Below are 16,293 nucleotides of genomic sequence, written 5' to 3'. Positions count from 1 at the left end.
GATTTGACCTAAACTTCTACTTCCACCCTCACAAATATCAGCATGGTATTTGTCATTAACAGGAGCCCCTTGAAGAGCTCTCTTTCCTCTTTCATTTTGCTCCGGTTAGTTCACTCAAATTTCTCTTTTTAACCAAGATTTAAATCCCTGACAGTTCATAAAAATAATTTAAAATCCCATTTCACTACTATATTGATCTTTGGCCTTTTTTAATGTATTCTTCAAATTACACTTTAAAAAGATAAGTAGTTATTTAAAATATCAGAGAGAAAGATTTCTGCTCTCACAATAAAGCATTTTAATAATCCAAAACCTTCAGATGACCATCACTTTTATATTTCAGTTACAAACATGCTTTTCACGACGGGAGTAAACTTCCTTCAAAAAGGGTACTGCTCTCACAGACCCCGTACTGTAAAGAAAATGTTAAGGTCAAAAACACGAAGCCATTTGAAACATTAAGCCAAAGGTATACGGAGAGCTTTAACAGAAGTTCTAAATACCTATCAGAAACTCAGGACAACAACCTTTGTTAGATTACACCACCAATCTTAGACTGCACTCGTGCAAGTCATTTAAGTTGCGAGTACTATAGTTTTCAAATGCCACCACTTCTCAAAGGCTAACCTCAAGAGTTTCCCTGAGTAATCACACACTTCCTTTTTTAAAAGTCACTTTGGAAGAGACTATATATAAGAAATTTCATGGAACATGTATTGTTAATGAGTGGAATGAGGGGGCAAGTTGGCGGAAGAAATGCGGCTCCCCAGCTCTTTTCTACAGAGTAATTTAAATGAAGCTACAATGTACATTTATCTGAAAAAGAAATAGGCAGCCTTTTTTTGTGAACTGAACATCTGATCATTAGGATAAGTAAGAATAATAGGAATCCTTTCCTTTTTCCTAACCCTAAGTCCATTATATATAGGAAAAAAAAAATCATTAGCAAAGTGTTTGAGGAAACAATATTCCATTTCTCTCTCTCTCATAATTAAGACACCTTTAACTAGGAATGCACTTGACAGACAGACAGCTAATACTTATTTTTTCTGGCATAGGAATACTGGTGAAGGTTTCTCATACTGAAATTAACCACTGAAAATTCCAGGAAGAGATCACTATTGGAATGTTAGTACTTCTTTCCTATCCTTTTTAAAGAACGTTTTATTACTCTCATTGTTTGGCTGATAATTTAAAAAATCTGTTGCATTATGTAGGAGACTTATAACAAGTTCATTATTATTATGTCTCACAACAGTATTAAGCAAAAGAGAAGCACTCAAAATTGCAAGTATAAACAAATCAAATGGAGCATATTAACAACTGAAGGTTAAGCAAGAAGTGCAAATCCAATCAATATATCCGCAGTTAAATCAACAGCAGAAACAATTTTATCCACTTAACCATTAACTTTATTAAAATAATTATATTTGCATAAAGATATCAGATTGTACAGTATTATTTACAAAACCATCAATGCCATTTAAAAGTGTGTACAGTTAATATAGGAAAATTAGAACTATTTTGATTCAATGACAAGAGGCTAAGTAAGTTTATTGTATGCAAACCATTTTTTTAAACAAAGTTAAAGCAGTCAGAATATTTTCCCCTTTTGCTTTTCTCTGACCCTTCTTTTCAGGTGACATGGTTGTACAGGGGCTTCCGGCTAGGATGATGGACACAACTGTCTGTGCCTCTAAGTCTGGAGGGCAGAGAGTGGAGCTGCTCTTTTGTATAGGATCACTACTGTTTTGTAAAGATATTATTGAATTTAGTACAGTAATTTAGTGATTTTATATAAGTGATTCTGCTTTTTTAAACTCCATTCTAAAAACAAGCCTAAATGAAGTAAGACAAAAGTTCAGATGTCAAGTCACCTTTCTTTTGTTGCAATCACAGTTTTGGGGACATTTTTGGTTGACTTCTACCCAGTGCACACCACTGCACATGACTTGCAGGAATTTAACAGACAATGCTACTTGGCAACTTCTCTACAGTAGGTTTTTCTCAGTGCCAAAAAAGTTTTGGCAAGAGTGAGAGAATACTTAGAACTATTATTTTCACTGAACAGCAATGTCTATTACCTTACTATTCAGACTTGATTTTATGCAAGCAACTCGTAACATTACAAGTATATATAATCATTGCATACTTCAGTGATGATAAGCTGAAACTGATTTGATAAATTAAAATTAAAATTGCTCCAAAACAAATAAAAAAATATACAACTGACATACAAAATGTATGTAATTAACTAATGTTGGAAGGATTCTAGTTGGTATACTTTATACATATTTTCTCTAAGACATAGAATACACCCCATGTACAAATGAGGATGTAAATTACAATGGACATGACAAAAATATTGCTAAATAATATCAAATACCTCTGGGAATAGGTTAACACTAGAAAAAACACTGTAGAAGATATCCAAAATGGTTAAAATTTCCAGAATGTCTTTAAGAAACATACTGTAAAGTGAACAAAATTCTGAACCAAACTCCCTCAAATAAAAATGGCATATATAATAGATGTTTGCCCTTTAAGAAACCTCTCTAGGAATCCCTTCAGTTAAATGAACAAGCTAACTTGTATGCTAATTACAGAAGTCCTCACCTCACTCTCTCAAAAAAAAAACCAACAAAAAACCAATACAGGTCACCTGCAGTTTTATGACAAATCATTAGCTAAGGGACATGAAATGAAAAATAATAGTGTGCACAAAATTCACTGGAATTCATTGAAAAAAAATCTAGAAATCCATCCTTAATTCAGCACCATAACCTCTTTGGTTAATAACATTATTTGAACTGATCGGATATTTTTACTATTTTGTGCAGGTGTGCCTGACCACTTCATTAATAACCTCTGCACTGCTTAATATGCACTCCTGAAAAAGTTCAGATTCATGAGATCAAAAAAAGTAAAGATGACCTCTCATGCCATGCTATTACATACCTATAACCTTAATTTTAAAATGCAGCTGTGGAATCCAGACAAATGTTTACATTTTGATAATTACTATACACGTAAAAAAAGGGGGAAGGGGGAATTCACATCTGAAAAGCAAAATATAAACTTATGGATATATGTATAAGAATTCTTAACCATTTGAAAGAGTAACTATTTCCTGAAATACTACGGAAAGGCTCCATCTTAGAATTTTAATTACATAGCCAATTTAAGTGTTGCTATTAATGTCTTATGTAACAATGCATGCAATGTGGTAAAATATATTTTAAAGAATGTAAATCAAAATTCAGTTCCACCACTACCTGTTATCCTTCAGGCTTCAATTCTATATGCAAAATTTCAGAAGCCAAGACTATCTCAACCATTCTTCACTACCCCAACAAAGTGAACTTCTTTCTCCTTTCAGAAAAAAATATTCTGACTGTTCGCTGGATTTAGATTTAATTAGACCTTCACTCCTCTGTTACAGAAGATTTTCTGGGTCTGAGAACAAGATCTTTGAGAGAGGCGGTGATTTCTTGGAGTTCTTTTCGAATAGTGTCTGGACATTCTTTCTCCCCTAGGTTATCATCCACTGTGTCATCATCCCCTTGTCCAATCTTATAATTCTGACTGATCAACTGTTTCACTACTAATCCCTGATATTTGACCAGAAGAGAATGTTGATCCTGAGGGGAGAAAAAAAATTAAAGAAATGGGTTAAGGTTATTTAAAGGAGCACAGCTGACTTTGTGAGATTAAAGTAAGCAAATATTTTTCCATCAAGACATTTTACAATCTAAATTGTCACATGAATATTTTAAGGCACATCAAAAATAAAATGTCTGTAGTAATGAACAGGCATCTACGCTGCAGAAACAGCATGCTTAGCCACTGGAGGAGGGAGTGCTATGCCCTGATTAACAGAAGTCTGAAGCACATTTTAGGGTGCACTGTGGATTTTCTTTAAAATTGAATTGAAATAAGTCAGGATTTATTCTCACTTCATTGGGGAGAGGTAATGGTTAGGACCTGTTCAATGGTCCACCCTTGGAAGGTGAATCCAATAAAGTTGCAGATACCTGTAGACCAGGGGTGTGCAAACTATGGCCCAGGGGCTGCATCTGGCCCTTCAGATGTTTTCATCTCGCCCTCAAGCTCCTGCCGGGGAGCAGGGTTGGGGGCTTGCTCCACGCGGCTCCCAGAACCCCACCTCTAGTTCCTACATATAGGGGCTGCCAGGGGCTCCACACGCTGCCCCACCCCAAGCACCTCCCCTGCAGCTCTCACTGGCCAGCCAACGGAGCAAATGGGAGCTGCAGGGGCGGTGCCTGCAGATGGGGCAGTGCCTCTGCATAGGGGCCAGAGCAGGGGGACATGCTGCTGCTTCTGGGAGCTGCTTGAGGTAAGCACCACCCAGAGCCTGCACTCAGACCCCCTCCTGCGCCCCAACCCTGCCCCAGCCCTGACCCCCTCCCACCCTCCGAACCCTTCAATCCCACCCTCCTGCACTCCAGAGCCTGCACCCCCTGCCAAAGCCCTCATCCCCTCCCACATCCAACCCCCAGGTTCATGAGCGTTCATGGCTCACCATACAATTTCCATACCCAGATGTGGCCCTTGTGCCAAAAAGTCTGCCCACCCCTGCTCTAGACTCTGGTAAACATTTATGTTGTTGATCCCATGGAACCACTCCATCAACGGCTCAGTGAAATGACAACCTTTAAACTACAATCAAGGGTTGGAAATCGAGACAACTCATAGCTCTGAATCATCCTCACAGATCACTAATTTATAGATGACATGTGACAGATGAAGCCACATGGAAGAGCTAGAGTGCTAACGCCAACAAACAGATTGAGTCAGATAAAATAGAGAGACATTTTATATTCTATACCTATAGATTCTATACCTTGATATTCTATACCTAGAACTACTCAGTGCGGACAATCCCATGTTTTCCTTACAGTCAGACACTACAGGGTGCTATTTCAAAAGCAGAATACCTCTGGGATCTTAGTAGTTAGGAAAGAAATGATTTGTGGTACGCATCTTCCTGGTGCATGAAGCATGCACTGTGTGGAAAACTGAAACAACAGGATCGATGTCAGATGTAAAACAAGAGCTGGATCTTCTGTGACTTTCAGTTGTTCAATCAGAGCCTGTCTATGCTGAAACAGAATTTGCCTAAGAAAACAAAAAGTGCACAGAGAAAACATATTTGTTTCTATTTTGTTCTTTATCAGGTTGGAATTGCTAATATGTATTTAGATTTGATGGATATTAACTTTTTTCCTCCCAACAGACTGATTCTTAATATTAATGGGTGGCATTTTCAAAAGTGCCATCCTGAGCTTTTGAAAAATGCCATCCTGAACTTTTAAAATGACATCTCTGTAAAAAATGATACACAGCAGCCATCTCCACTATCAGAAAAATTAGCTTCAAACTTGGTACGCTATCTGCAAATTAAATATCTGATGTTTGGAAAGCTGCCTAAACTTAGTCTAAAAAGAAGACCCCTGAATTTATCCTCCTCCTCCACCTTTTATCTACCTACATGTTCCACTGCTACCAAGTTAATTATCTAAAATGTGTGCAGAAATAGTGCTATATTTCCCACTTTGCACAATTCTTTAAGGTAATAAATACAATTTTAAAAAGTTACCTTTCCTTCTTTTTGTCTCCTTTTTTAACCATAATATCACAAGCATCTGCTGAAGAATCAAGGCACAAAAGAAAGTCTTCTAAACTCTATAAAAAAAATTAGACCCAGGTATAGACACTTAATTTGTACTAGTGGCTAAAAAAACTAGTTTACAAGCACACAGTTTTTCCCTGTTCAGAATGATGGCATTCAGATCACAGAGATGTAAAATAATTACCAATGTAAGATGGGGGAAAGGATTCCGTTTAAAATAAAACATCACTAAACCTTTAAAAGTTTATATATTTAAATAGTAAAGGTTATAAAATTAAGTAACTGAATGTGGAAAAAAGTATACAATATATCATTTTCTAGAAGGTATTGCAATATTACCTTATATACTCGCTCATTAGCCTGTTCGTTTATAAGCTGACCCCCCAAGATGGTTAGGTAAAAATAGCAAAAACTCTATGACCCTTTCATAAGCTGACCCTATGTTTATGGAGTTGGCAAACTTTGGCTCCTCGCCCGGTAGGATAAGCCTCTAGTGGGCTTGGACAATTTGTTCACCTGGGGCGTTCACAGGCACGGAGCCCCCCAGCTTTTAATGTCCACGGTTTGCCGTTCCCAGTCAATGGGCACTGCGGGGCCACTTCCTTTGCCTGTGAACACTTCAGGTAAACAAAATTTCCTGACCTGCTAGCAGCTTACCCTGACAGGCCGGGAGCCAAAGTTTGCCAACCGCTGCTACATTTGAAAAGCTGGCATCACAAATAACACTCAGAATTTTGCAAGAATTATTTTAATGTAACCTAACAAAAAACCTGTTGTTGTTATAAGAACTGAACAAATATATATTCACCTTTAAAATTACAGTCAATATTTCACATCAGTAAATGGATATTTAAAACAAATAACTTAGAACAATATGAGACTTTAAAAAGTCTTAAAATCTTTCAAAGTCTGAATCAGTCTCTGATTCACCAAACAATTCATTAAACTCGGCTTCAGCCACAGCTGCACCCGCATTGTCATCATAGATAGTGGCAGTGTCATCTTCAGACTCAGATTCCTTCCCATCATCAGCCTGTTGTGTCATCATCAAATATGGCATCATCTTCTGACCCGTCGAGTGAATTGCTGATACTACATTTCCCAAATGATTTTTCTATCATTTCCGAGGGAATGGACACCCACACGTCCTTGATCCACTGGGCGACCAGATTGACTTCAGGCTTCGTAAGATTCCTGTCTTTTGTCAACTTCGCCATGCCTGAACACATCCATTCAGACCACATTTTGTGTAGCCTGTCTTTAAAGGGTTTGTTCAGGCAGACATCAAGAGGTTGTAGAACAGAAGTTAAGCCCCCAGGTATTACAGTCAAAGTAGTTTTCATATTTTTGGCCACATTTTTCACCTCATCCGTCTTGTGTGTGCCCTGAACATGTCCCAAATGAGAATAGCAGGTTTCTTGAAAAGTGCTCTTGGTCTCTTATTCCACACTTTTTCCAGTCACTCAATAGTTCTACTTTCATCCATCCATCCATCCTTCCCTTTTCGTGTACATGTATGATGACACCAACAGGAAATTTCATGTTTTTAGGCAAGATTTTTCTTTTAAAAATAACAACAGGAGGGAGCTTTGATCCATTTGCCAAACACGATAAAACCACTGTAAAATGGATTTTTTCATGGCCAGTGGTTTTAATTAAAACTGTTTTTTCACTAACACCGATTACCGTTCTGTTGCTCGGGAAATCGAATGGCATCGGTATTTCGTCCATATTTCCTATTTGTGACAGTTCAAATCCTTTCGATATTTTATAACAAACCTTTGGAAAGATTCAATTTTTTCTTCCAGATCTCTTGGCAACTTTTGCACTATCTTTGTTCAAATCGAGTACACCAACCCGCTGATGTGACAAACTTTGATAGCTTTACTGACTTGTATTTTTCAGCTTTCAACAGAGCATGCAGACAAATTCTAGTTCTAGTGACAAAGTACCCATTTTGTTGACATTCAACGACCCAATTATTGAGATCTTTCTCCAGCTCAGGAAATGAAGTGCAGCACGTTTGACATTTTTTCTTGCTTCTTGGCAGATCTTTTAGTGTGGTTTTATTTTTTTGCCATTCTCTTACTTGTCTCACGAGTAATTCACGAGCAGCAGCACAATTATTGTTTGCTTCTGCATATTCAACAACTTTAAGTCTGAACGCTGCGTGGTAAGACCATTTTCTTTTGATTTCACCATTATTCATTTTAAATACTACTATGAAAACAGATTATTATTATTGTAGTTATAGATTTTGTAGGACTATATATAGGAATGTCACCTGCTTTATCACTGTCAAATTATTATTGTTCTTTGTTTATTTCAAAGCAGCCCTGTAGAATGGCATGTTTGTGGGGATAACAGACTATTTCAATTTTATTAGAGATTCCATCAATTCTGCACATTACATTTTCATATTGGCTCGAGAGTTATGAGGTCCAATGGTAGAAATGCATGAAGAGATCAAATTACACAGTAGCGGACTGACAACAGTGCTATAGTACTATTGTTCATTGTATTTTTCTGATTGGTTTGTAAGGCATAGCATTTTCTGAAATGCATGGGTCAAATGTCATGCAGATCTGCAGCATTGCTCTTTTCGTATTCTTTTCAAGCCAATCTAGTCCACTAAACAAAGCCTTTGCAACTTTAAAAGGCTGCAGTATTGACATCAGTAAATAGGTTGGCAAACGTTGGCTCCCGGGCGTCAATGTAAGCTGCTGGCAGGTCGGGACATTTTGTTTACCTGGAGCGTCTGCAGGCATGGAGCCCCTCAGCTCCCTGTGGCCATGGTTCGCCATTCCCAGCCAATGGGAGCTGTGGGACGGTGAACCACGGCCACAGGGAGCTGAGGGGCTCCATGCCTGCAGAAGCTCCAGGTAAACAAAATGACAATGTGTTAGATATTCAATTCAATGATTCCATAGAGTTTAAAATCATCACATTTTGGTGTAGACCTGTTTATAAGCCAAATGATTTTTCTATCATTTCCGAGGGAATGGACACCCACACGTGCTTGATCCACTGGGCGACCAGACTGATTTCAGGCTTCATAAGGTTCCTGTCTTTTGTCAACTTCACCATGCCTGAGCACATCCATTCAGACCACATTTTGCGTAGCCTGTCTTTAAAGGGTTTGTTCAGGCAGACATCAAACGGTTGTAGAACTGAAGTTAAGCCTCCAGGTATTACAGTCAAAGTAGTTTTCATGATGCTCTTTGATGCGTCACCTTTTTTACCAAAAATATTCGGCTTATGAATGAGTATACATGGTATCTACTTTTCTTAAGAAAAATATGATAAGCCTTTTTTGTACATTAGGCACTAACTTGTTTTTTCCAGTTTTGTTCTACAGCTGCTATAGTCCACAATTTAATGATTATGATGCCTAAATACCTATAGAGGTGAGGGCTCAAGAATTTTAGGGGGAGGATACATGAAATATCAAGTGTTCTAAATAAAATTTATGAAACTTCATTTTAATCTCTACTGCCAACATCCTAAATTGAGATTACCCCTAAGCCTCTTAAAAATGTTTATGGGATGAAGATTGACTTATTCTTACTGATTTACAAGAATTTGGATTGAGGATATTTGTATGCAGCCTTCACAGCAACAGTAATCACCCATCCGAATCTTTAACTCAGGTGGCTATTAGCATTACATTAGTAGAATGGATAATCTGAACTCTGGAAGTACCTTGCCATTCAGAGAAGTATGTAGCTTAGTTAAAGGACCTCTGGTCTCTTCAGGTAATCTACCTAAAATCTTTTTCCTGACCTGTTGAGAAAAAAACAATATTGTTTTACAAATAAATGTTAGGCTCATCTTCACGTCAGTACTTTATAACTGAAAAGCTGTTGTGAATAGTTAGGAAAGAACATTAATACTGCGACTATTAAAATGAAACTGCCTTAAAAAGGAATGAAAGTGGTATCTACATACCTCACTTGTAATGGCAGTACAATCTTCTGATGCCATCATTAAATCGGTAGCAAGGAAGTTGAAAATAAGATTTGTGATGTCTGTACAAACTGTCTTCAGCATGTGTTTGGCAAGATTAGTTTGTATCTCATCTGTAAGATATAATTTCTGTAAGTAAAAGCAGAGTAAGGCTACGTCTTCACTACCCGCCGTATCAGGGGGGTAGCAATCGATTGCTCGGGGATCGATATATCGTGTCTCATCTAGACGCGATATATCAATCCCCGAACGCGCTTATATCGATTCCGGAACTCCACCAACCCAAACGGAGTTGCGGGGTCGACATGGAGAGCAGCGGACATCGATCCCACGTGGTGAGGACGGTGAGTAATTCGATCTTAGATACTTCGACTTCAGCTACGTTTTCACGTAGCTGAAGTTGCGTATCCGAGATTGATTTTCCCCCGTAGTGCAGACCAGCTCTAAGAAAGTAACTTATTATGTTGTCTAATCCACCCACATGACCGTTCAGATTTCCCTACAGCAGTGGCTCCTATGCGGTGGGCTAAGGACTACTGGTGGTCCACAGAAAGGTAGCTGGAAATGTGGTGCAAGCTCTTCTTGTTTCCAGCTGCTTCTACAGGGGTCCAAAGTTCCTCATTGCAAGCAAGAGCCTGGAGGCTTGAAAATGCAACTGGACCAGAGGAGTCAGAGCAGCTGATACTACTAGGGAATGCAGCTACATGAAGAGGAGAAGAAACTGGTGCCAGAGGACAGCTCTTGAACCACAAATAAGACTGGAGCTGCCAGCCACCATAAGACAGAAATATCCTGGAGAGCAGGAGAAAAGGGACTAAAGCAGCAGGGTTTCAGGAACTAGGCAAAGAGGCAACACCTTCAGGGAACTAAACAGACAGTGCAGGAAGGAGTTGCACAGAAACACATGCAGGATGAAGAAGAACAGATTCTAGGGCTAAATGTAATGAAAGGCAAAAAGAGACAGTATGATTAATATATGTCAAAAAGGCAGACAACTTACTGCTTTAGAGACAGTTAGAAATAGTTCATTTTTCCTCTAATGCTACTTTTTACATGTAAGCACAAACTGTAGTTGCCACAGTGATGCTATGCAAGTGTGAATGGCAGGGGAGACCCTCTAAATTAAGGTGTTGTCCATAATGTGAAGAAATCTGAGAAGCCTTGACTATAGTATATTGCCTAGTGATTGTCCATCCATGTTTTAAGTGACTGAAGTGATGAGGGTTCTACTACTACACTTTGGAGACTATTCCATAATCAAACAGATGTCATCAGGATACTTTTCCTCATATTCAGCGTACTTTCCCTGTTCTTAGTTTCATTCTAAACTTCCAATAGATACATTTTACAACCTTACAGTACCACTGAAATTCCTCTCCCTCCTTGGAATTGAAATCATTTAAATAAAACTAGATTTTGCTAATATATTCAAATGTCATCACCTTTCTAGTACTGAGGTGTTCGTTGTTTTTTTTAAGGAAGTATTCGTTGTACCTGTAAAATGCTTTGTTCCCTTTTCAAATAATCGGATATTATTGTACAAGTTTGAAACCTCTTCCTGCAAATCCTTGATGGTCTGCCTCCTGCTAGCTCCAGACAAAGAAGAGGTTGAAGACACGAATACTGAACGTACCACTTCCTGGTAGCTCTTTGTTAGGGACCTCAGAACAGGGAAAAAAAGGAAGATCTTAAAACTATTAAAAAAAAAAGTAGGGTTTATCCAAATACATTCATTATTAATGAGAAGGCTGTTACACTCCTGTTCCAGAATGCGAAAAAAGTGTATCTAAAAGTAATAGTGCATAAGTGATGATAGATTATTAAAATGTACGCATATTATGTATTTCTGGTACTTTTGGCAGCACAATTTGTTATGAGCTAGTTAAGTCCTTGTCAATGTTTTCAATTTCACAGGCCTATAAAACTTGTCCCTAAATCCAAACAAGAGGGGAAAAAAAGCATATAAGATGTCCAGTGAGGATGCTATTTATATACTGTTCCAAATGGTCACTGAACTGATGTCAGATCAGACAGTTAAGATGCACTTAAAATGGTGTGGGTTTTTCTAAGGTCACTCTCACAGTACAGGATATGCTGGCTGGCAGATAACGTAATACAAACTGCCACCATACAGAAACAGCATTTCCTAGAATGTCGTATCAGCACAGATTTCTGATATGCCAGGAGGTTTGCAATAATAGAGTGAGCTACACCAAGTAGCAAGCACTACAATTCTGACTTCTCTCTCTCTCTCTCTCTCTCTCTCTCTCTCTCTCTCTCTCTCTGAGAAAAAAGTACTATTCTTCTAGTCAAAGCAAGCAGGAGATTCATTTAGAATGAATCATTAAACACCTAATTTTACCAAGATGAATTAGTGCACTTACCATATTAAATGTTCAGCAAGTTCTGTAATAAGCTCTTCGGGGCAGTCCTGTATATGGTTCCTTAAAACATCTTGAATCTCTTCCCGTGACATGAAAGGAATCTCCAGATGCTTATTCCTACCTGTAATGACCATGAGCAACATTTTAATGGCAGAACACTGAGATGATTTTAGTTAAAGCTACCCATGTGGCACAGGACACTGCAATGTCAGGTAGCTCTGATCCCTAACATGAAATGGATTAGCAGTGAATGTTAAGCAATAGGACTTTTGCCACCGATGCAGTTACAACTCTCTCACAAATAAAAAGACTGATATTTCTGTTCAGATGACTTGAAAACTTCTACTATATATTTCACAAATTATCCACAAAAGGTAAAAATGTCAGTTCTAGATTTTTCTCACATTTGTTATTTAGTGCTGAGATATTTTTGTATAGCACTCAAAAGCAAGACATAAAATGACAGAGCACCCTTTATGCAAGGTTATCACCTACATTTCAAAACACAATGAATGAGTACAAGAAGCATTAGGGAGGGAACGGGGGTTTATAGCAATACAATCACATGGATGCTCAACTTAAACATATTTTGGTGGTTTGGTATTTTTCTTTTCTTTCTTTTTTTTTTTTTTAAACTTAGTATGACATTTATTGTGGACACTGCAGAAGAAATGAATTTTCAGGGGATTAAAAGGAGTGCAAGATAATGACATGGAGAAGCAGAGTAGGAAAGGGATTATGCTACACCTTACACATGAAAAGAAATGCAGACCTGCTTGAAGAAGAAACAGATAAATGAGGCATCAAGAATGGCAACACTGACGGAGTAGTGTCATAGAGGTGATGAAACAATAAAAGACAAGGTTGAATGAACAGGAAGAGGTGGAGCTATTTATTTAAGGACTTGGAAGTGAGGAAATGGTTAAATTTGATTTTATACTGTTAGTCAAGCTAGTTGAGTATCAGAAAGAGAGCTCAATAGATAAAATATTGCCAAACAGCACTCACCAAATGCTATTAAACTCAGCACGTTTATTACTACATATTAACATTTGCAATGATTGATTTTAAACTACACTATGGAGGCTTATACTTAAAAAAAAACCCATCTTGCTAGTATTTCACCTAGATGAACAGTCTGAAAATTATCGCACTATGGCAGGGGTGGCCAAACTTACTGGCCCTCTGAGCCACATACAACAATCTTCAGAAGTTTGAGAGCTGGAGCACACCTGACAGGAGTTGGGGCTTGGGGCTTCTGCCCCACTCCTGCTGAAGCCCCGAGCCCTGGCAGGTGTGGCCTGCAGGGCTGAAGCCCCGAGACCCTCCTCCCCGCTTGACAGAAGTTCCTACCTCACCACCCCACTACAAGGCAGAGGTCCCGAGCTTCTCACACCACCCCCTCTCCCCCAGTCTAGTAGGTGGAGGGGGGGGGCGGAGGGCACGCGCGGAGGAGGCTTGCGAGCCACACTTTAAATGGTGAAAGAGTCACATGTGGCTCGTGAGCCACAGTTTGGCCACCTCTGCACTATGGTTTGGTCCACATTTAAAAGTGATCTAGCTTTGTCACTCAGGGCTAGGAAAATTTCACACCGAGTGCCGTATTTAGAATGATCTAACCCCCTGTGTAGACGCAGCTAAGTTGAGGGAAAAATTCTTCCATTAACCTAGCTATTGTCTCTTGGAGAGGTGGATTAACTATACTGATAGAACGAGGAAGCGGCGGCCAGCACATTCCTCGGCCAGCGCTGCTTCCCGCAGTCCCCTTTGGCCTGGAGTGGCGAACTGCCGCCAGTGGGAGCCGCGATCGCCCGAACCTGCGGACACAGCAGGTAAACAAACCAGCCTGTGTGCCAAAGGTTGCTGATCCCTGTGACAGAAAAACCCCTTTTGCTGATGAAGAGGTAGCTACACTATGGTACTGTAGTGGCTTAGATACAGAAGCATTCTAGCAGCTATAGTATAACCATACTCTATATGAAATACTCAAATTTATTGAAAGAGCTTTTAGTTACTGTTAGGGATTCAAGAGACTTGTATAACTGGAATTAGCAGGGTAAACCATAAAACTTCTGAGAGCGTTTTCACTCTTATTTCAATTATAACAGCTTTAAAAAGCTAGACTTTACCAACATTTATAGCACAGCAAGTTTCCCCCTTCATTTAGAAAAGAACTGAAGTGTTGTAACTGTGCTCATTTTTCCAATAGCAATCACTATAGGTCACTGAATCAAAGTTAAAACTTTTGGCTGGAGGTTTTCCTTTTCAAGGGAAAAAAGATCAGTTATTTCTAGTCATCACTAGGATTTCTTAATTTAAGCTAGTTAAACTTTGGAACTAGATAAGACTTGCTGGGTTTTTCAGCAGATATTTAAAGACTACGTATGATCTGCATCTTGAAATCAAGGTTGTTTATTTTCTATATTTTCCTGAATTTAGTAACAATTTTGCTCTAATTCCCTTTACTTTGATTTCTTTAAGATTTGCTGACAATGCTCACTATGAATGCATATTACAATACCACAATTTATATTGAGATACATTTTCATTTATACAATTTAACCTGCTCAACACACTAGTATCTTTTGATATTTTATCTGGGCAGATAGCTATAATGAGGAGAAACACAAAGACTTACAAAAGCAGAAGACAAAGCATGTCAGTGTAAGTAGATACTGGTTAAACAAAATTACAAACCTGTGCTACTTGCTTGTGATTCCTCATCACTCTCCGAATTCTTTCTTCCTTTCTTCTTGGTTTTCTTAATCCTGATCTCTCTGGCATTTCCACCACCTCCTCCTCTCACACTTCCACTGCCCTCTGGTGGCAAATTATGTGTTTAGTACAGACAGAAGCATTATCCCTTAATGTGATGTTTTTCACAGTTATGGTAACAAATGAGGCTGAACTATCTGTTAAAGATACTAGTGAAATAATCTTATCAACCTATCATGAATGGAACCTACATTACATATTGCAGATTAGTGACAGTTTGATATTTAAAGAACATGAAAACAAAGAAACATACTGATTAATAACTTATTAGTTGTCACTTCATTACTAAAATAAAACGGAACTTTCTAAAAATGTGACTATTCCTTATATCAAATTACAAATATCATGTAAACAACATTAGTAAAATAACTGCTCCCGACAGACGACAAAACCAGATATCATTGCTCAAAATACAAGAAAACACAACCGGATGGCTGAAAATAAGATTTTATTAATGCAGGTCAGCCCTGATGAACAACTGAACTACTGAACAAAAATTTTGCAGTTGTATTTAACATGTTATGAGCGGGGAAGGGATAGGTCAGTGGTTTGAGCATTGGCCTGCTAAACCCACGGTTGCAAGTTCAATTCTTGAGGGGGCCATTTAGGGAACTGGGGTAAAAATCTGTATGGAGATTGGTCCTGCTTTGAGCAGGGGGTTGGACTAGATGACCTTCTGAGGTCCCTTCAAACCCTAATCTTCTATGATTTTATGAATACTCTACATTACAGGACAAAATCCTGCACTATAAGCATTTATCGAATCGCTGATAGCATCTCAATTTTCAGTATGTTCCTTTTCCACCATGTAAATTCTTCTGCCCTTGTTTCTGCTTCTTTCATTTGCAAAATTTTACACTCTGTAATAACTGCATTCCATACAAGAAATAACTTTAAGTTTTAGGCCTCATATTTTAATGTAAAAATAATTACATTCTCAAGTGGCTAACCAATGGATTACTTCTACTATTGCTTAAGAAAAACATACAAAAGCAGTATTCAAATGCTTGTACCGTACAATTTGCTGGCTATGTATTTAATATGAATTCTCAAGCCCTGGTGCTCAGTCATGTCCATGGACCCTATAGCGATAGCTGTGATACTTAAGCTGTAGGTTAGGAACAACTTATATTTGGGTAAGCCCTGGCACCTTGTAACTTCTTAGGAAAAAAACAGGCTTTTTGTAGGTTTATTTGAACTGTGACTGAATTAAATTGAGCAGGAATCGGTTGTTTAGTTAACAGTATAATAAGCAGAAACGATAAAAAGCTATTTTAAAAGAAGCTCTTTAATGATTTGCATCCTATCTTTCACACTGTGGGTCAGCACACAAAAGAAGTTGCTTATATTGTTGACCTGCGCAACCAAGATCTGATCTGTGGAGAGCACGAACAAGACAGCATACAGGCTGTAATTTTCAGACAGAGTGAATGGGTTGTAAATCCAATGACAGCCTGGTTAGAGGAACTATAACACTGCAGGATTTTCAGCTCTCTCCCCCGCCCCTCCTTTTTT

General features: G+C 38.4%; 1 protein-coding gene across 1 annotated transcript in view; it reads right to left on the bottom strand.

Moving 5' to 3' along the window:
• Positions 1 to 1,536: 1,536 nt before the first annotated feature.
• The window catches only part of UFL1 (UFM1 specific ligase 1), a 52,241-nt gene continuing 37,484 nt past the window's right edge, over positions 1,537 to 16,293 (bottom strand). Inside the window, exons 12-19 of the mRNA XM_030555969.1 lie at positions 14,701 to 14,823; positions 12,004 to 12,124; positions 11,114 to 11,280; positions 9,602 to 9,732; positions 9,356 to 9,436; positions 5,621 to 5,706; positions 4,959 to 5,139; positions 1,537 to 3,641 (exon numbers count right to left, since the gene is read on the bottom strand). Coding sequence (XP_030411829.1) covers positions 3,426 to 3,641; positions 4,959 to 5,139; positions 5,621 to 5,706; positions 9,356 to 9,436; positions 9,602 to 9,732; positions 11,114 to 11,280; positions 12,004 to 12,124; positions 14,701 to 14,823 — 1,106 coding nt within the window. The 3' untranslated portion in view covers positions 1,537 to 3,425. The remainder of the gene's footprint in view (positions 3,642 to 4,958; positions 5,140 to 5,620; positions 5,707 to 9,355; positions 9,437 to 9,601; positions 9,733 to 11,113; positions 11,281 to 12,003; positions 12,125 to 14,700; positions 14,824 to 16,293) is intronic.

The sequence above is a fragment of the Gopherus evgoodei genome, chromosome 3, assembly GCF_007399415.2.
Source record: "Gopherus evgoodei ecotype Sinaloan lineage chromosome 3, rGopEvg1_v1.p, whole genome shotgun sequence".
NCBI lineage: Eukaryota > Metazoa > Chordata > Testudines > Testudinidae > Gopherus > Gopherus evgoodei.
This window is presented reverse-complemented; position numbering and strand designations above follow the sequence as displayed.